Raw genomic sequence first — 22,221 nt, 5'->3', positions numbered from 1 at the left:
TTTTGCATTGTTAGAAAATGTACACTTGTTCAATATGATTTTGCATTAATATAGAAAATATCGAAGGGACTACGCCCATTCATAATGTACTACTATTAAATTTTAAAAAGTAAATCCCATGATTGACCATGCTACAATTAATGTTTGGTAGCAATCAAATAAACAAAAATGAAGATGTAGGTATGACAGAGAAGTCATGCGTGCAAAACTTTCTTGATTCCTATTTCTCAATTATTGCTTATTTCATATTTTTTGTGATGGATATCCATACGGTGAAAATATTCGTGTTAATTAGCAGAGATATGTTTCAAATTCAATTTCCATCGTCCCATTTCCCTCCTCAACTCAAAACAACAACAATAAGGAGCTTCTTAGTACGATGGAATGGAACGAGGAGGGAATGGAATGAAGGTGGGAATGGAATGACAATTCCATTCCATTCTTGTTCTTGGTAAGCACAAGGAATGCAAAAGGAATGGAATTGTTATTCCTTGATTGATTTCATTCCTATGTTTGATAACTACTACAAATTAATATAGAAATGAAATGGAATGAAATATGAATAATTAATATGTTGGTTCTACCAAAAAAGGCACTACACACACTACACACATTTCACACATTTCATACACTACACGCACTACACACATTTCACGCACTTCACACACTACACACACTTCGCACACTACACACACTACACACATTTCACATAATTCACACACTACAAACACTACTCACAATTCACACATTTCAAGTATCCTATTTTTGAATTTGTATAGTGTGTGAAATGTGTGTAGTGTGTGAAGTGTGTAGTGTATGAACTATGTGAAATGTGTGTAGTGTGTGAAGTATGTGAAGTACGTGTAGTGTGTGAAATGTGTGTAGTGTATGAAATATGTGTAGTGTGTGTAGTGTGTGAAGTGTGTGAAATATGTGTAGTGTTTGAAATCTGTGTAGTGTGTGTAGTGTGTGAAATGTGTGTAGTGTGTGAAATGTGTGTAGTGTGTGAAGTGTGTGTGTGTGGATTTTTCAATTATTAAAAAATTTTAAATTTATTATAAAATTGTGATGATATTAAATTTAAATATAATATAAATATTATTTATATAATTTTGTTAAAATATAAAATAAGAATAAAGAAAATTTGACAAACTCATAGTTTAGGATGTTTAGGCGGGTGATTAACACAAGTTGTTGAGTAATTTGAGGTGTAATGTCTAGGTTTCATCCACTTATTTTCTATTTATAGAGCTAACAAGTTTGTCTAAGCCTTGATGCAAAAACAGGTCTAAAACGAGCTTAAACGGAGTTGAACGGGACAATACAGAGCCCGCCCGGGCGTTCTGGTTGGAATTGCACATCAAGATACAGAGAGTTTGCCCGGTCGAACGTTTTCCATCCGAAGAAACGCCCGCCCGGGCATTTTGAAGTGAATTGCGGGTTCCAGACAAAATGCTCGGCCGTGCGTTTTGACACTTGCAAATCGCCCGGTCTGGCAAATTTGACAGCTTCCTTATTTTGCTAATTTTTCACCCCAAATATAAAAGGGACTTCACATTTTTCGAACCCTAACTCCCACCCTACCAAATTAGAGCTGAAACAAGAGAATGAAGAGGATTTGAAGCCAAGAAGCTTCTCCTCTCATGATATTGAAGGAGAAGACTCCCCACCATCAATCCCACCTATAGGGAGTTCTAGTTTATCTTTCTATTATGTTTTTTCCATTTCCTTTGTATTTCCTTTTGTATTGTCTTTGACCATGAGTAGCTAGATTGTCCTTAGGGATGTGGTGATGTTTGTATGGAATCCATGGGTTGATCCTTGATTTATGCTATCTATCTCTTATGTTGGTTTTTGTTGATTATTGAGTTCTTATTATCCAATTGCCTAGCTAACAATTTGATATATCTTGTTCTAATTAATGACATTGAGAGATGCATGATTAGAATGGTTAGGTAATCAACAACTGCGAGCGTTACATGTAATCGAGAGATGCATTAGCTAGAGAGAGGACTTGGGCCCGTTGTTCTAGGGAGTTAATCTTGAATTGTATGGAGGATACTCCTACATCAGGGATTAATCCACGAGTTAGATACACCCGAGAGGGGGTCTAACCAATTAACCCGACCTTCCTAGCCACACATGAGAACTAATAGATGAGCATGATCCTTAGGTGAAATCCGTGATCCATACTAACGGATCCATATCCCTACCTTTCCAAATTTGTGTGAAAAACTATCATTTGTTTGTCTTGCTTAGTTATTTGTCTTTACTTGATTAATTGTTCTTTGATCTTAGTTATAGAAAACTAAAAACCCCTTTTAGTAGTCTAAATAGTGTTCAAAGTTGCATCGTAATACTCAAACCGGCTTTTAGTCTTCGTGGATGGATAATTTAACTTGCCACGTGCTACATACCCTATACACTTGTGGGTGACGCTTTTTAATGCAAAATTAGCATAAGTAAAAAATGGAATGGAATGGAATGGCCATTCCTTAGCTAAATGGATGGAATGGGTATTCCCATGTGGAATGGAATGGCCATTCCGAAAGGAATGGTGATTCCTAACAAAAATATTTACCAAGCAAAGGAATGGAATGGAGGTAGGAATGTCATTCCATTCCCCCATTCCATTCCACCATATCAAGAAGGGTCTAAAAAGTTGTTTATTTCATCTACGCGTACTATTCATAATTCGATTCATGGGTATTTAAATAATTCAATAAATGTTAATATGCCTTGAATCTGTATTGTTAATTTGCCGCTAGCCAAACGGGGGTCTCGCTATGCTATGTTTCTGTTTTGGGTCCTAATTGTTATATTGGGTCTAGCCCGTCGTCTATGTGCCTATTTATATAGAAGTAGGACACATAACTCTGTAATCCGAAAACAATCCGAAAATAATATGTTTTCCGTTTCTTACCCGTGAACGTATTCAACACAATGTTAGTGAACCACGTTGTTGAAATATGTTCTCTTTATTCAACTTGTTCATAACCGTGTCATTACATCAATCTTTATAGAATGGAAGCTATACACATATGGTAAGATCTACCCTAATTCTAATTACCTTATTCTCGGTAATTTACAATCAATTCGCTATCTTCATAATTATTTGCTCGGTGATTTGATTCCGTAATCTTCTCACATTGATTTCTTTCCAACACTCCCCCTCAAGTTAAGTAAGGGGATCATCCATACTTAACTTGCCCAATACTTCACGGAAATTTCTAGAGTCCACAGCTTTGGTAAGAATATCAGCTAGCTGGTCTTCTGATTGGACAAACGGTAGTTCCACTACCTTGGCTTCAATGTTGTCTTTGATGAAGTGTCGATCAACTTCAACGTGTTTTGTCCGATCAACTTCAATGTTGTACTGGGTTCTCGGATATGCTGATAGCTGCCTTGTTATCACAGAATAGCTTGCAGGGTCCGGAAGGCATCAATTCCAACTCGGTCATTAGCCTTTTTAACCACAGGATCTCAGTCAGTCCACTCTTAATTCCTCGAAATTCTGCTTCAGCACTCGACAAAGCTACCACCTTTTGTTTCTTGCTTCGCCAAGTGACCAAATTGCCACCAACGAATGTGAAGTACCCTGCTGTTGACTTCCGATCATTTGGGTTTCCGGCCCAATCAGCATCTGTGAATCCGTATATGTCCATATGACCATGCTTCTTAAACATCACTCCATGTCCCGGAGTTCCTTTGAGGTACCTAACGATCCGCAGTGCTGCTTCCCAATGAGCTTCTTGAGGTTTGTGCATAAACTGGCTCACCACCCCAACTGCATATGCGATATCCGGTCTCGTATGGGATAAGTAAATTAGCTTTCCAACCAAGCGTTGATACCTTGTGCGATGAGTAAGTTCTGCTCCTTCTATTATTCGTAGTCCATGATTCTGCACCATAGGAGTATCTGCTGGCTTGCAATCCATCATCCCTATTTCCGCCAGTAGGTCAAGGACATACTTTCTCTGATTAATGAAAATTCCCTTCTTTGATCTTAACACTTCTATTCCCTTTAGCAGTCCAAGGTCCTTCATCTGAAATTCTGAAAACAAGTTCTGTCTCAGCAGTTTGATCTCTTCCTCATCGTCGCCAGTGAGGATCATGTCATCTACATAGATGATAAGGCATGTGATTTTTCCTTCCCTCTTTTTCAGAAACAGAGTGTGATCAGAGTTACTCTGTTTATACCCGTACTTCTTCATTACCTCAGTGAACCTTCCAAACCACGCTCGAGGAGACTGCTTCAACCCATATAGTGTCTTCTTGAGCTTGCACACTTTTCCACCTTCAAAGTCTTCGGAGAAACCTGGTGGAACCTCCATGTATATCGTTTTGAAAGTTCACCATGCAGGAAGGCATTAGTGACATCAAACTGGTGTAGGGGCCATTCCTTGTTGGTCGCAATGGAGAATAGGACACGGATAGTGTTCATTTTTGCAACTGGGGAGAATGTCTCGGCATAGTCGACTCCATATGTCTGAGTGTATCCCTTTGCTACCAACCTTGCTTTGTACCGCTCAATCGATCCATCTGGTCTCCTTTTAATAGTGAAGACCCACCTGCATCCCACAGCTCGCACACCTTCTGGCTTGGCACAGACTTCCCATGTCTTGCTCTTCATCAGGGCATTCATTTCAACCATCATCGTCTTTCTCCAATGAGGTACATTCATAGCTTCTTCCGCGGTCTGAGGGATCTCTTCTTCTTCATACAAAGCAGCCGTGAACGCTCTTGCCATTTCTGTCAGGTTGGCTTTGGCAAGATTTGCCACTCCGTATCTGTTTTTAGCCCCTATCTTTTCAGGACTGTATCTCTTAGGTGGAATTCCTCGAGTACTGCGTTGAGGAAGGATATATCGACCAGTATCCCCATCAATGGCGGTGACTTCATCTACACTCGAATTGTCAGAAGTTATGAATGTACTTTCAGGTTCGGGAATTACCTCAGATATCACTGGAGGAGGATTAGACTGAGACGTGGTTGACTGAGGAGGATCCATAGTGGATGTGACTTGCTCGGCGATGGCGCTAGCTTGTTCTGTTGGTTCCGCTTCGGAGTTGCTTGATTGGGGCACCAACCAACTTGGGGGTCCATGTATTTCCCTTAAACTATTCCCACTCTCCCCCTGACTCCTAAGTTGGGTTTGATAAAAGTACTCACACTCAAGGAAGTTGCAGTTCATAGTAGTAATTATTTTCCTAGACGACGGATCATAACACCTATATCCCTTTTGATTGACCCCATATCCAAAAAAGACACATTTTATGGCGCATGCAGAAAACTTTGTGCGCTCGTGTTTTGGGATATGCACATAGACGGAGCATCCAAAAATTTTAAGCGGAAGTGTAAATGGTTCGGGTATTTTTGTCAATTTCGAAAGGACTTGATGGGGTGTTTTCATGTCAAGAATTTTTGTAGGAAGACGGTTCACAAGATACACGAAGGTAGCGACCGCCTCTGGCCAAAGAAATTTTGGGACATTTTAGTCAAAAAACAGAGCTCGAGTAATTTCAAGTAAAATTCTATTTTTTTGCTCAGCTACCCCGTTTTGTTCCGGTGTATAAGGACACGAAGTTTGATGAACTAGCCCATGAGTCTTAAAAAATTTTTCCATATCTCTATTGACAAATTCCCTCCCATTATCCGACCTAAGAATTGAGATAGTTTTGTGAAATTGCGTCTGAACCATTTTAAAAAAGATGACAAACTTTTCAAAAACTTCAGATTTACTTCGCAAAAAATATACCCACGTCATTCTAGTGCAATCATCAGCAAATAGCAGAAAGTATTTAAAACCATGATCACCAGTAATAGGCGCAGGGCCCCACACATCAGCATGAACTAGGGAAAAAATATCTTTAACACGCGTATTATTTGATTTAAAGGACTGTCTATAGTTCTTAGCCAAAACACATGACTCACAAGAGATGTCTTTAAGAGGAGAAAATTTGGGAAAAAGTAATTTGAAATAACCCGCAGACGGATGACCCAATCTTCGGTGCCACAACCATGCTTCTCTATCAGCAGACCCTTGAGCAAGCATCGCGGCGCCACCTTGGTGAGCTATCTCGTCCACATAGTAGAGGCCTTGACGCTCAGTGCCACGCCCAATTATCCTCCTCGTCCTGATATCCTGTAATACACAGAAATTCGGATGCATCAATAAAGTACAATTCAGTTCCTTCGTCACATGGCTGATAGACATTAATTTGTGAGACAATTTGGGCACATATAGGCAATTCTTAAGTTTTAGACTCGGGGATATCTCAATTGTTCCACTTCCATGTACAGATGTTAATTCCCCATCAGCAGTTTGAATTTGGCTTTTCGTTGCTTCATTAAAAGTGGAAAAATCATCCCTATCATAGGTCATAGTATCTGTAGCCCCGCAATCGAATATCCACTCAGTCCCGATGTTACCCGATAAATTTTTTGCCATGCACGCAATATGAGTGTTTTCAAGAGGTGCAAAATAATTAGGGCTAACAAAGGATTTTCAGAAGTTTGAGGGTCATTTTTCATTTTTTCAGACTCTGGGGAATTCAATTGCAATTTAACATCATTATGGGGTTTATTGCACAATAACTCGAATCTGGGGGGTGTTATTTTGGAGGACTCAAAACTTAGGGGCTTAATTGCAAAGTTAAAATCAGGGTTAGGGTTAAAGAACCCCAACCCTTTACCTCCGAATGATTCACCGCCGCCTCTCCTGAACTCGGCGACTGCTGCTTCTCCGACCGACCTGCCGCCTCCTCTGTTCTCCTGCCGGCCGTGAGCGTCGGTAGCCTCCTGGTTGCCCGCTCCGGCCACTGAGAACAAGCCCCCTCCGTTATCGGTCACCCCGACGGCTAATTTCGCCTTGGCCTTTTGATTTTCATCCCACCATTCCGGGAATCCGATGAGTAGAAAGCACGATTCTTTGGTGTGTTTGTGCTTTCCACAGTGTGAGCACCATAGCTTCGATTTATCTACTTTGAATGGCCGACGATTTGGTGGCGGCGGTCCTGTCCCTGTTCGGTTTGGCGGTGGTCCACTTCGTGGCTGACTCTGGGCCGCGAATCCAAGCCCGATATTGCCCGATGATGAGTTGATGTCGTTGGTTGCACCGGCTGGTTCGGAGATTGCCGGCATGATCCGGAGTCGGGCGGTCTCCCTTTTTATCCAGCCGTATGCGACCTCGGCTGAGGGCCACGGTCGGTCTTTGAGGACCTCTCGCTTCATCTGATCGTACCTCGGGTTGAGTCCGGTCAAGAATTTGAAAAGGCGTCGAGTCTCGACGTATTTCCAGAATTGGCCGACTCCTTTGTCACAGCAAGTGACCGGTTGTTCTTGACACCGATCTACATCTATCCACGTTCCATGTAAGTGTCGCCAATATGTTTCGAGGCTTTGTTCCCCTTGCTTGACGTTCTCTGCCTTCTCTTCCAGGTCAAATAGAAGGAATGGATCGGATGTGCTCTCAAACGTTACGGCTAAGCTTTTCCATAAGGCTTCTGCCGTTTGGTGATGGGCGAAATCGATAACGATATCGGTTTCGATATTGTCTAGAATCCATGAGAAGACAATTAAGTATGTCTCCTCCCACTCCGTGTAATCAGCCGCCCCTGGTTCGGGAGGTGGCGGATTGCCGTTGATGTGGCGGAGTACTCTCCTACTCCCGATCTGAATTTTCATCAGCCGCGCCCATATCGAGTAATTCGATCCGTTGAGCTTGATGGCTACGGTAACATTCTTGCTAACTCTCAGTTTTTGGTCATCTGGGATTTTGGGTTTGGTTTCGTCTCCGGTCATGGCGGTTTCTGCCTTAGGTCGAGAAAGGATTTATCGGGCTATGATGAATTTTTTCTGAGCCTTTGCTCTGATGCCATGTTGAAATATGTTCTCTTTATTCAACTTGTTCATAACCGTGTCATTACATCAATCTTTATAGAATGGAAGCTATACACATATGGTAAGATCTACCCTAATTCTAATTACCTTATTCTCGGTAATTTACAATCAATTCGCTATCTTCATAATTATTTGCTCTTTGATTTGATTCCGTAATCTTCTCACATTGATTTCTTTCCAACACACGTAAATTTGTGTCTCTTTACATTTCTTTTTGTCTCGATTACATATTCTGTCGTAACAAAAAATTAGATATGATTGGAAACAAAATTACATAGGGTCAGTTAGTCGTATATATTTCGAAAATAATTCATTACTGATGATATAATAGGGCCACGTAAACTGTGTCGTCAGTATTCTCGCGTGAACTACATAACTAAGTTCAATGTTTCATATCAAATAATGAAATGCACCTAATTGAATGCTTGCCTTTTTCCATAACATCACATGGAGCAGTTAGCCATGATCTTCAAAAAGTCTATACAGCCATACACTACAAACAAATCTCAACACGAGCACATAATCAAATAAACTAGTATAGTAATTTAATAATTTTATTCCATCATGCACCATCAACAATTAAATCACATCTTGAAAAGAAAATACATTACTAGACGAGACGAGACGACAAAACTCATCAGTTTTGAGTTGGGTTGGGAAGGCTGGGCGGCCTGGCCCTCAAGCTTTGATCCATAGCTTTCTTAGGCTGGTGATTGTGTTTTGAAGAGATTGGCCTTCTTGCCTTTGAACTTTTCACTTCAAATGTAGAAGTTGTGATCATATCTTCATCTGCAAGTTTGTGAAAGGAATGACAGAAAACAAACTCTAACAGGAGCAAAGCCAGAAATAAAGAGAGAGATGATTTGAGTTTGATCTTCATGTCAACTTTAGATCACACTATAAGCTAAGAGAGTAGTGTGTGTAAAGTGAGATTTAGTGGGAGAGTTTGAAATAAATGAAAATGGGGAGTTTGGCCACTTATATATGGCCAGCATCTCTTTCTCTTACACACACATATGGATACAAAACCACCTTAATTGATCAGGTGATTAAGTATATTAGGTATAGAGCATCAATATGTGACACATACTCCTTTATTCATACATTATTGTATTGAGTCATAGTTTATTACTATATGCATAGACTTGTCGTAAATTCTTGGTAGGTTTTACTTAAATAGAAATGAAAGGAGTGGGTCCAGTCATGGGCAGGGCTTTTCGTCAAATAAGGACATTTAGATTTAGTTCAGCAAAGTTTCGATATTAAAAAATACTCTAGCAATGTTTGCAAATTCGATAGTATTTTTATTATCAATGACAATATACCGTGTACCTAATAGTAATAGCATATCATTAAAATCCCAATCAAATAAAATTAATTCAAACTTTGGTGTAGAGCTCTAAAAACTTTAAGAGTTGATGCTAAACAAATAAATGTTGTATTAATTTAATTCCAAACAAATAGTAAATGTTATACTCCCTCGTCCCACTAAATATAAAACATTTGCTTTTCGGGTACACAATTTTATTCAGTATTGTTTTGTGAGTTGAGTGGAAAGAGAAATAAAGTAAGATAAATAAAAAGTAAAGATGATATTGTTTCTATTTTTGAAAATGTTTGATTTTTAGTAGGACAATCCAAAAAGAAACACGTTTCATTTTTAATAGAATATGCCGGGTCAATATTTCTCAAATAATATGCTTAACAAAACAATGAACATTTGGAAATGTAGTCGATACTTGACCACAAATTATTTTATTGGGCTACAGAGATATTGGGCCAGAATTTAGGACCAATTAAAATTCTCAACGTCCAGGCCCATTCTCTTCCACCTACCCCACCCTTCAATTTCAGATTGCATTCCCTGTCGTTAAAGAGGTTTACGATCTACTACAAAATCCGTCGCATTTTCTCTCTCTAAAAACCTTCTTCCCCGACCTCGTAGAATCTCTCTGGAGACGTTTGTCATTCTCCCAAGGCATTAGAGGCGTGAAAAATCTCTCAAGCCAGTCTGGGGAATCGTTCAACTTGGATTGACCTGGCTTTTCTATGGAATATGGACTCATAGACAGCAGCGGTGAGTGTAATTTCTGGCAATTTTCAATTACTCCTTGTTCGTGGAAGCATGTGCTTCTTCTTCTCTGACATCGAATTATCCGTTCTCTTGGTTGAATTATGTTCTCTTCGAGGATATGGACGTCGATGTTTTAGAAGAACTTTAGATCTTAGGTCAAATTTGGGTACAATTTGTCGAATTCATTGGTTTTGGAAAGCAATGTATGGTAGGAACATAGAGACTCTGGTTTTAGAGGCCGGTCGTGAATTTGGCCTTGGACATTTTAGGTTTAGGGCTTTGAATCCGCATCTTAACCGCGAATAATTTGATTTTTTTCGGATTTTGATTCTTTTCCATATTTCGGTTTCTATGAATCAGGATTACTCCACTTTAATTTGTTTAAAAAATTCTACCCCCCCCCCCTCTGGTGCCCCTTTTATCGTGTGAATGTCGAGTTTGTGACGAGAGCAAAATTAAATCGGTGGTTCGAGCAATGATCATAAATTATTTTCTACTATTCGTTTCTTACAGCATGAGTACGAAAGCTTTTATATTTTTCTGGCAGCACAGCTGATTCGTCTTGTTGATTAGTTTTTCTTTTCTGTCTATGTAGAATCGAGTGCCCTCGCCAGCCCATGATTAGGATCACAATACATCAATTTAACCACTTGAATGGCTTATTAGTACAATTCTTTCTTCGGCTGTTAGTGTACTATTTGCTGGCTAAAACTTTTTTCGGTCAAGTGCTTTCGAGACCAAGGGTTTTGGTATTTGAACAACTACTAGAATGCTTATAATTTAGTAATAAGCTAGTTAAAACTAATGCAGGCACTGATGATGATAATCCTCAAATAGTGTATACTAGAGGCACAGCAGGAGGACGTGTGGCAGGAAACGGAAGAACATTTTTACCATCAGCTCCATTTCAAAGGATTCAAGTTGATATGGAATACGAAATACATAATCTGGAACAGATTGCATACGGTGCTGTTCTACGAGCTTTCAAAGCACAATCTGATGCACTTACATGGGTATAGTTTGTTACATGTGTATTTATTATAGTACAGTATTTGTTATGTTTGAAGAAATAATTCTCATCTGATTAGATTTGGCTGTTTCGATATGGTTGTTACTCAGGAAAAAGAAGGCCTCATAACAGAATTAAGAAAGGAACTCAGGGTGTCAGATGATGAGCACAGAGAACTACTTAGTCAGGTTAATGGTGATGACCTCATTCACAGGATCAGAGAGTGGAGAGAGGCAGGTGGTAACCAAAATCTAGCCCCCAATGTCCCCCTTCATATGAACAACCAGTTACCAAGTCCTACAATTTCAGCTTCCCGTAAAAGGCATAAAAATTCCCTGTCAGGAAATCCATTTTCTCAGTCTTTGCTTCCTCAGCCAGTGGCTGGTAGCACCTTACCATTCAATTCGGTTGTGAAACGAGGACCTTCTTCAGGGATTGGTGGGAGAAGGATGAATGCTGTAAGTTAGCCTTTATAATAAGGATTAGTGAAAGTTACATTTAATTTAAATTCTCAATTTATAAAATATGTTTCATTGTTCCATAGGGTCAGCCAGCATTCACCTCAGGGAAACCCATGCAATATCAATATGGTGATCATGTTGCTACTGGGGCTCCTATGGATAATAATTCTGAAAGCATCCATGAGTCCTTAATTGGTAGGCGGGTGATGATAAGATGGCCTGCAGACAGTAACTTCTATGAGGCTGTCATATCTGAATATAATCCTGTAGATGTATGTTCTGTTCCTCTTTGGCCTATTGGTTTGGAGAATCTCTCTGTCCTATTTGGTGTACATAGGGATAAATCTATGGCTGGAAACTCATCTGGTGAAATTTATGCTGTACCCTCAATGTCATGCATGAGAAGTGCAATGGCAAACAAGAACTGTAAAATTTGGAAAAATCCTTAAAATATACTCCTATTACTATTACCTTGGAGGGTTGAGAATCTATAATGAAACATAGAGCATCTAGCCTCGAAATTTCTAAAGCCAAAGGTGATATTGATATTAATACCCCCTATTTTTCATCTCCTTATTTTTTGAATTTTTTTACCTTCGAAATGTAATATCCTACCTTCGTTGGAATATATGCTATATAATGCATTTTGTTATGATAAAAGGAAACAATTTTTATATTTGAGAGGCTTTATTGACAGTGTTTGCTTCCCCTATTAACGATGATTATGAATCACCTTAGCTATACTGAAAATTGTACGTACTTTTACCCTCTCAACCTTTGTGCTGTTCCTTTAATATGCTTTATTGCACTTTAATATTGTATGCTCGTGGTGGTGGTAATTATGGAAAAGCAGTTGTTTCACATTTATGAGTTTGGGCTTTGATAAGATGTACTCAATTATCCCAAAAAATCACTTCTAACTTCTGCTGGTCTTTCTGGTATTTTCAGGGCCGACATTCTCTGGTTTATGATAGCAATCTGCCTAGCGAGACTGTGGAATGGGTTAACATAAAAGAGGTAGCTGTCTTTTGTTACTGGTAGCCCATATATGTCCTACACAGTACACATAAATGTGATGATGGACATAACATTATTCCTATATTTTTATGTTTGCTTTTACGTCTGAAATATTTCCTCATGTGGTTTATAGCTTGTTATATGGATCCTAGAGTAGGCAAATAAACGATTCTCATTTTGCATGAGATGCTTTTTTGTTATATGTTTTATACCGACATATGTTCAACTCAAGTGGAATCTCCGGCTTTTTTCCTGGTATTCTGAAACAAAACTTTGAGCTCGGATCAGATTAGGTGGTTGAAGGCCGAACTTAGGACATAAGAACACCTCTTATTCTTGTTCCCTGCCTGATAGTTTGAGCCTAATTGTGCTAATTTTGCTGATCTAGTCCTACCTGATTAAATTAACCTTGATACAGGTTCCCCCTGAGGATATTCGGTGGGTGGGTGAGGATCCTGTAGTATCTCGACTAGGCGAGGCGGGTGGACCTAACTCTGGAAGAGGAAGAACATCCTCAATGAACCCGCATGCCAATGAAATGCAGCCTTCACGAAATGGGGTTGCGAAAGACGATTCTGAGGAAATCGAGATATTGCACACTGATACATTAATTAAGAAGGTATTCCATATTGACCTTTTTGGAATCTTGTTGGTCTTTGCAAGTTTACAGAACTGTTGTTATGGCAGGTGGAGAAGGTGCTTGAAGCAAGTCATCCTGATGCATTAGAGATTGACAAGGCTAAGAGAATGCTCAAGGTTTATGTTGATATGATCGAAAAATTATCAAGTTACCATGTCGATCCTTTTGCACTAACACTCCTGTTGTAAAATCGGCTATGCAGGAACACGAACAAACGTTGGTTCAAGTAATTCAAAAACTTGTGGATGCCTGTGATAGTGGTAAGAAGATCATTTAATATTGTTTTTGAGTATTTTAGTATGTGTTTCTGCTTTCGTCCAACTATGGTTTACATTGTTACTTGCTTGCACATCTCAATTCTTCATTGCATTTCCATTTTTGCATCAGACGACGAGCAACAACAACAGGATAACGATTATCGTGGCCCGGGCAATGAGCTCGAGACTGCTGGAAGGGCTGGGAGTTATGAATTGGCTAGAGGTTGAAAGTGGTGCAGAAGATTCTAATGGTTGTCAATTGTTTAACCCTGAACTTCCTTGTGTTTTTAGCCTCTTTAGATGCATGTGATTAATTTAGGTGTTGTGATTAGTTTGCCTAATGGGGAAAAGTCATTTTTAGGGTATGTTTTAGTTTTCATGTAAACAGATCAATTTCCATATTCTTCTTTGATTTGGATGTAGTAAGTTAGATATTTTCTTGTATTTCAAGAAATATTGATTGATAAATATGTCCTTGATACAATGTATGATTAGCTAATTTATGTTTTGCTCATTTCATGGGTTCATTTTGTATAAAATAAATTAAATACTAGTACTATTTTTGCCTATTTTCTAGCATTTAATTTTCTCATTTTCACGGTTAATTTATCTTTTCACTAGCATAGTAAAAGAACTGTATTTTATTAAAAAAACAAGTTAATAAATTTCTCATTTTCCTTCACAAATCACACATGACAATCATCCGTTGTGAATCCAAGGTACTGGATTCTCAGTTTCTATCAGAAGATGCAAACAAGATCCCAATAAGAAACCACACCCAATGCAAGAACGAAAGATAGCAATAAGAACTCGAGGATTTAACGTGGTTCGGCCTTTGCAAGCCTACGTCCACGGGAGAGAAAAATGGAAACACTTTATTGATCACTCTTGTACAACACTAATCGCTCGTAGACAAACTCAGAAACGAGCTACACACTTGAACTACACTAAAAGATTACAGAACTAGTAAAACTCTCAAGTGTTATGTGCATAGAACTTGAAAGAAACTCGACTTTCAAAAACTAAGTGTTGATGATGAATCTGCTATTAATATCTTGAGTTCCAACGCCTTTTATACTTCTTGAAACTCCATGCAACAACTTGCATTCGGTTATCAACTCCCTCAATCAAATCTTGAAACTTGATTCTCGAGCTCAACCAACTTAACCGTTTTAACGGACGGTCACTTCATTTTCAACCTTCAACTCCAACAAATCTCCACCTAGGTTGAACAATGATCAAACCTTTGTCCCCTTCTCTCCATTTACCATCACCTTATCTTTGAATCACAGCCACCAACTCCAAACAGTGAGTGTACTTGGATGTTGGCAGAACTTTTGTAAGCATATCTGCGGGATTATCCTCAGTCCCTATTTTCTGAATCTTTACCTCCCCTTTGCTAACTTCATCTCTGATAAAATGTAACCTCACATCAATGTGTTTGCTTCTTTCATGAAACACAGCATGCTTGGACAAACTTATTGCACTACTACTATCACAATGCACTGTTATGGATCTCTGTTGCACTCCAAAATCACTCAGCATTCCTTTCAACCAGAAGCTCTCCTTAACTGCTTCAGCTAGAGCAATATACTCTGCCTCCGTGGTAGATAATGCCACTACAGATTGCAACCCAGATTTCCATGAAACAGCAGATCCATATAAGGTGAATATGTACCCTGTCTGTGACTTCCTATTATCATAATTTGTGGCAAAATCAGAATCACAGAATCCCATAGCAGCATCCTTTGTTGAGTCATGTCCACTTCTGTACAATATCCCCACACTTTCAGACCCTTTAAGATATCTCAAAACCCACTTCAATGCCTGCCAATGAATCTTGCCCGGATCTGACATGTATCTGCTTACACAGCTTATGGCATGAGCAATGTCAGGTCTTGTGCACACCATAGTGTACATCACACTCCCTACTATGTTAGCAAAAGGCAAATTATCCATTTCTTTCTTCTCTTCTTCTGTCTTAGGCTTCTGTTCAGAACTGAGTTTGAAGTGTGGTCCAAGGGGGGTCATGACTGACCTTGAATCAGCCATCTGAAACTTCTTCAATATTTTGTTGACATAATCCTGCTGAGTCAGCCACAAGGTTCCCCTCCTTCTATCTCTAATGATGTCCATTCCTAGTATTCTTTTAGCATCACCCAGATCTTTCATCTCAAAGCATGCACTCAAATCTGACTTTATTCTTTTAATTTCATGCATATCCGAGCCTGCAATGAGCATATCATCTACATATAGAAGTAGATAGGCTATGGCTCTTCCATCTTTCTTCTTCATGTAGACACAATTATCATAATCTGATCTGCAGAAACCAATACTCAACATATGTTCATCAAATCTCTTGTTCCATTGCCGGCTGCTTTGCTTCAATCCATATAGACTTTTTTTCAAAAGGCAAACCTTATTCTCATTTCCTGGATCAATAAATCCCTCTGGCTGCTCCATGTAAATACTCTCCTCCAACTCACCATGAAGGAATGCCGTTTTTACATCCATTTGCTGCAATTCCCAATTGTTTTGACACACAATAGCCATCAAAATCCTAATGGAACTATGCTTCACCACAGGAGAGAATACCTCATTATAGTCTATTCCCTCTTTCTGAGTGTATCCCTTAGCAACCAGACGGGCCTTGTATCTTATTTTGTTCCCTAGAGCAGCCTCAATTTTCTTTTTGAAAATCCACTTACAACCTATCAGTTTCTGGAGCTGATTTCTGTCCACCAAAACCCAAGTTTTGTTCTTGATGAGTGACTCCATTTCTTCTTTCATGGCCTTTATCCATCTGGTTTTCTCATCACTCTTCATAGCCTCTTTGTAATTTTGTGGTTCTGAGCTTTCAATCCCTTCAGCCACACATAGTGCATAATACACCAGAGATGAGTTGCTGTATCTCACTGGTGCTGTGATGACTCTTCTTTCTCTGTCTCTAGTAAGCTGATAGTTTCTGAGATTGTCATTTCCTTGATCTGGCTGAGTGTCTGCAGTGATTTGAGGTTCCTCATTCGAATCAGAATCCTCATCAGAATCAGAGCTATTCTTGTCCAGCAGCTCCACCTCCACTGAAGTCTTGCTCTTATCAGCCCCATTCTGTGAATTCAGCTCAATATATGGCATCTCTCTTTCCCTAAATGTCACATCCCTGCTGATTATCACTCTATTGTTCCCAGCCTCCATGGACCACAATCTATAACCCTTCACACCCTTTTGATACCCCAACATGGCACATTTTATTGCCCTCGCATCAAGCTTACTTCTTCTAATGTGAGAGTAGGCTTTACAACCGAATGGCCTTAGCTTTGCATAGTCTCCATGAGACCCATACCATCTGAAGTCAGGTGTATCCATATTGATGGCTGAAGATGGGCACTTATTGAGTAAATAGACTGCAGTTGCAGCAGCCTCACCCCAGAACCCCTTTTTCATCCCAGAACTTGCTAACATACATCTCACCCTTTCTAGTATAGTGCGGTTAGCTCTCTCAGCTACACCGTTTTGCTGAGGGTTATTAGGCACTGTCCTATGCCTTTTGACTCCCTTGAATTTACAGAAATGATCAAAATCATGAGACAGAAATTCGAGCCCATTATCTGTTCTAAGGCATCTCAGTGGTGTTTTCTTTTCAACCTCTACCTCTGTACACCACTCTCTGAATTTATCAAACGTTTCTGACTTTTCTTTCATGAAATATATCCATATCTTCCTAGAAAAATCATCAATGAAGTTCAAGAAATACCTGCATCCACCTATAGTTGCCACGGGTGAGGGACCCCATATGTCACTGTGTGAGTAATCCAGAGGCATCTCTGATGTGTGTTTTCCAACCCCATATGGCAGCTTCTTGTTCTTCCCCATGACACACTCTTCACAATGTTTCATAGCAGTGGGCACTTCTGTGCTTATAACACCTTTCTTGGCAAGAATTTTCAGGCCAGCCTCTGACACATGGCCCAGCCTCAGATGCCAAAGATCAAGATCTGAGTTGGTAATTGTATTGACATCTCCAGTCAACACCTGAGCTTGCATGTAGTATAGATTCCTCTTCCTTAATGCGGTAATGACAACCTTGGAGTCTTTGATAACCTTCATTACTCCACCAGTGGAAGTAAAAGAATATCCCCTCTGCTCAAGTACACCAAGAGACACCAAATTTCTTTTGATGTGTGGAATGAATCTGACATCTGATAAGATTCTGGATGATCCATCTGCCATCTTCAGTTTGATGTTTCCAACACCTTCAATCTTGCATTCTTGGTCATTTCCAAGCAATACCACTCCATCAGATTTTTGCAGATTCTGAAACCACTCAATGTGAGAGCTCATGTGGAAGCTACATCCACTATCCATTATCCACACGTTTCTGATGTCCTCATCTGTAATATTCAAAGCTTCTGCAGCCTGAACCTCTTCAACCATAGCTGCAGTGTTCTGAGCAGATTGAAACTCCTGCTGTTTCTTCTTGAAAAGGAAACAGTTCTTTTTAATATGGCCTGGTTTCTTACAGTGAAAGCAGGATCTTGACTCCTTTTCATCCATAGGCTTTTGTTTCCAGGGCTTCTTCCCTTTCTTCCAAGGCTTCTTCTTCTCAGATTTCTTGGAATCTTCCCTGATATTCAGACTTTCTGAAGCTGGATCAGTAGGTCTAACTGCAACCCTCTGGAATTCTTTCATTTTCAAAGCAGAATGTACCTCCTCATATGTCACTTTGGAGTCTCTTCCAAGAAGGATAGCATCTTTGAATTGCTCAAAACTCTTAGGCAGAGAGTTCAAGAGCATGAGAGCTTTGTCTTCATCCTTGATGTCTTCATCAATGTTCTCCAGATCATCAATGTACTTTGCAAATTCTTCAAGCTGCTCACCGATGCTTCTTGATTCAGTGAATTTGAAAGTGAATAGCCTTTGCTTCAAGAGAAGTCTATTTGAGAGAGATTTTGTCATGTATAATGACTCCAACTTCTTCCAAACGCCTGATGCAGTCTCCTCCTTTGAGATTTCTCTCAACACACGATCACTTAGGCTCAAGATCAAAGTGGAATATGCCTTATCTTGCTGATCTTGATACTTGGGATCTGCTGTCTCCTGCTCAGTTGCCTTATCTTGCTTCAGTATTTCCCATAAACCTTGCTGCATAAGTACAGCCTTCATTTTGAGCCTCCATAGCCCAAAATCATTGTTTCCCGTGAACTTTTCTATATCAAACTTGGCTGTCGACATTCCCTCGAACACCAAAGGCGCAACCACTGATATAAAGAAAACAAGATTCAAAGATCTTCTGCAAACCCTCACGCTTTCTTCCTCGCTCGTGCTCCGATTCCCACAGACGGCGCCAATTTGTGAATCCAAGGTACTGGATTCTCAGTTTCTATCAGAAGATGCAAACAAGATCCCAATAAGAAACCACACCCAATGCAAGAACGAAAGATAGCAATAAGAACTCGAGGATTTAACGTGGTTCGGCCTTTGCAAGCCTACGTCCACGGGAGAGAAAAATGGAAACACTTTATTGATCACTCTTGTACAACACTAATCGCTCGTAGACAAACTCAGAAACGAGCTACACACTTGAACTACACTCAAGATTACAGAACTAGTAAAACTCTCAAGTGTTATGTGCATAGAACTTGAAAGAAACTCGACTTTCAAAAACTAAGTGTTGATGATGAATCTGCTATTAATATCTTGAGTTCCAACGCCTTTTATACTTCTTGAAACTCCATGCAACAACTTGCATTCGGTTATCAACTCCCTCAATCAAATCTTGAAACTTGATTCTCGAGCTCAACCAACTTAACCGTTTTAACGGACGGTCACTTCATTTTCAACCTTCAACTCCAACATCCGTAGATAAGGTGTTAAAGCACGTTACAATTAGCAAAACAATATAATCCAAATAGAGATCACACAGATACAGCACCTGTTTCACTAAAAATTAATGAACACACCATTTGCAAAGTAGATTTGATTTACTTTCTTGACAACGATGAAATGAATTGTAAGATGAGATTCACCATTTGTTCATCATAGGCTGGCCCTTCCATCTGAAAGTGGCTGACTCCCTCAATCAGATGCGTTTGATTATTTCCGGCTGCATTCTTCAGCTTGCTCTCGAGCTGCTTAACACTCGTGAAACCATCCTTGGTGCCCATCACAAAGAGTTTAGGCTTTGGAGACTGTAATATGGCCTTATGATGCCTTCCGAAGAGAATGGAAGCAGTTAATCCAAACGGGTAGCCCAAGCTCACATAGCCGATAACCTCCTCAACTTTGTCGACAGCAGAGCCAGCGATCGGAGCACCTGCACAAAAACAAGTTATAATCCAAATCACTGTCGCTACATGTGTTTGCATGCATTGCTCGTTCACACTCACAAACGTGTGTGGCATCTATAATTAAATCGGCATATGAGAGAAATAAATGCACCTATCTATCCATGCTGCAAACACTAGACAAATCAAGGCTTATGGTAAGATAAGATGCAACATTTTCTTGCAATGTCATTCCAAGTTTAACTCAAGAGTGGATGATCAGTCAAAACACATGACAAACTTCATTGATTCAAAATCCAAAAATCATCAAGATTTTCATGAAAGAGTAAGACTAGCATAGTTAAGATTTTCATCCTTGTTATTCATCCACAAAATTGATACCACTAGGTCAAGATTTCATCTGTGTTTTTTCCAAAATAGCTGTAAATTACCAAAAACGAACAATCATTTGTTGCAAATGCTATGAATTCCAATCAAATTACGCTCAAGTTTGGGGAGATGTGATCAATGTGCTCCGATTTAGCATAAACGACTGCATCTATGCATTTCCCTGATTGCACATTTTCACACACTCACACATAGTGAACAATCCGTCTATTCAATCAAAATTATGAAACCCAAACAGAAATCAAGCCAATTAACAATCAATTCATGCCAGATTTAGTCAAATTAATAAACCTAGTTTTGAAACTCAATCAGTAATTGAGCTAATTCACAGTCAATTCACGTCTTCCAAAACCCTAGAAGCGGAGAAATGAGATATGTACCAGCTGAAGATCCGATGAGGAGAATGCGGCGGGCGGAGAGGTCCACTTGCAGCCTGAGACGACGTCTTCGACCTCGGCAAAGCCAGTGAGGGAGGCGCGGCCAGTGGAGTTGCCGACGCCGCGCATGTTGAAGGTGAGAGCTGTGACGCCGCTATTGGCTAGCCCCGAGGCCATGCCCTTCATCAGCCCTTGGAATCCACCCAGCACGGAGTAGGGGTGCACCAAAACGGCAACCAATCCATCGTTCCGATGCTCGGAATCTGAATCCGCCACCGCCGGGTAGAGGCGGGCATCTAGGCTCACGCCGCCGACTGACTGGATTGTATGACTCTCTCTGCTGCCCATCTCTCCTCCCTTCTTTTGATAAGTTCAAATTATGATAGGGTGTGTGGCTGTGTGCGTGAGAGAAAGAAGGGGAGAGAGAGAGGTTTGATTGTTGAGAAGTGAATGGAGATGGTGGTTGGTTGGGAAGTTGGAAATTCAATTTAGGAAACTTGGTGAATAAATATTATTCTCAATCAAATTATTGAATAATCATTTCTGCTTATTGTTTAGAGTGGGGTTAAATCATTTAATTGTCACTAATATTTGAGGGTTAGCGAGCTATGCCGGCTGGCACGCAACCGTCGGGCAGAAAGGGCCAGGTTCAGGCGAGCAACGAGCCGGGTCAGTGGTGGTGTGATGTACAAGTGGAAACAAATACTATTAGAGTGAAAACTTTAGAAGTCTCTAAACTAATTTTTATTAAAATTTATTCATAAATTTTAGTATCTTTAACTACTCGATGCCCGCAAGCCACCAACTCGAGCACCCGACCCCAATCCAAACAATTGTGGACAGATAAAACTCAATATCCATTTCGACATTCCTATTTTCGAGCTACATTTAGAAATGACAATGGGATATGATACAAATAAGGTAGTACTCCTTTTATGTCCTAAATTAACATAGAAAATTTATGAATGAAAAACAGATTAAAATTACATGTTTATAGGGTTAAAACATGGACTAGTTCAAATTCATTGTAAAAATTTGACACACCTATGGTATTTTGGTATTTTCTATTTGTAATCTATATATTTATATAAAATATATTTTTAATTGTTTAGAATTTTTTATAAAAGGATTTGATATACACTTTGTTCAAAAAATAAATTTATAATAATTTTTAAAATTTAAACTCTTATTTAAAAATATACTCCAATCTCTTTCAAAAATTGAGGAAAAAGAGAGATTGACCAAAGTGCTACAGTGGGCTAGCTACATTGTGGGCACCAAGCATTATTGTTATAGTAGCAAAATTGAAATCCTGGCTTTTGCAACATTCAATATTCAAATATTTAAATATACACTATTTGTAAATTTCCAATCGCCACCTTGATTAATGTGTTTGTGTGCACACCCTTCATTTCAATAGCAAGACATTCCTGTCGGTGGTCGTGTATATGGGTTATCACTAAAAAAAGTGCACTTCTTTCCACCCACATGAAGCGTTTCTTTTCTTTTTAATTTTTTACGAATACTAATATATAAATATTTAGTAAGTTGAATAATAATACTATAAGAGAGATTAAATATGTTGGCTTTTGTAAAAAACTGTAATAACTCAATTTTAATGGAACAATTCTAAAGATAAATACCTAATGAAACAACGAAAATATTGATTATATTTAGAGTCCCTTCTTGTAAATATACTAGCCGATATCCTATTATTAGGATAAACATTGGAACAGTTCAATAAATAGATTTCGATACTTGACCTAATTATAAGCAAATTCACTTTTGTATTCGACATTCGATGAATACCCCA

The 22,221-nt window shown here is 39.3% G+C and overlaps 1 protein-coding gene and 1 pseudogene across 4 annotated transcripts; one reads left to right on the top strand and one right to left on the bottom strand.

The window, feature by feature from the left end:
• The first annotated feature begins 9,786 nt into the window (after positions 1-9,786).
• Positions 9,787-13,927, top strand: LOC121747160 (protein EMSY-LIKE 3-like). 4 transcript variants are annotated; one of them, XM_042141155.1, is made up of 10 exons: positions 9,787-9,979; positions 10,572-10,641; positions 10,787-10,989; positions 11,096-11,443; positions 11,530-11,718; positions 12,395-12,463; positions 12,882-13,082; positions 13,151-13,219; positions 13,306-13,363; positions 13,491-13,927. In XM_042141155.1, the coding sequence occupies exons 3-10, from the start codon at positions 10,903-10,905 to the stop codon at positions 13,586-13,588; spliced, it is 1,119 nt and encodes a 372-aa protein (XP_041997089.1). In that variant the 5' UTR covers positions 9,787-9,979; positions 10,572-10,641; positions 10,787-10,902; the 3' UTR covers positions 13,589-13,927. The 4 variants fall into 4 exon arrangements, with proteins under 4 accessions (XP_041997089.1, XP_041997088.1, XP_041997087.1 ...); XM_042141154.1 differs by lacking the exon at positions 10,572-10,641 and having other exon boundaries at positions 10,814-10,989; XM_042141153.1 differs by lacking the exon at positions 10,572-10,641 and having other exon boundaries at positions 11,536-11,718.
• Positions 13,928-18,864: 4,937 nt separating this feature from the next.
• On the bottom strand, positions 18,865-20,895 carry LOC121746442 (annotated as a pseudogene).
• Between the last annotated feature and the right edge of the window lie 1,326 nt (positions 20,896-22,221).

This window comes from Salvia splendens, chromosome 9 (assembly GCF_004379255.2).
Source record: "Salvia splendens isolate huo1 chromosome 9, SspV2, whole genome shotgun sequence".
Taxonomy (NCBI): domain Eukaryota; kingdom Viridiplantae; phylum Streptophyta; class Magnoliopsida; order Lamiales; family Lamiaceae; genus Salvia; species Salvia splendens.
The sequence above is the reverse complement of the archived record's forward strand: the minus strand, read 5'-3'. Positions and strand labels throughout refer to the sequence as shown.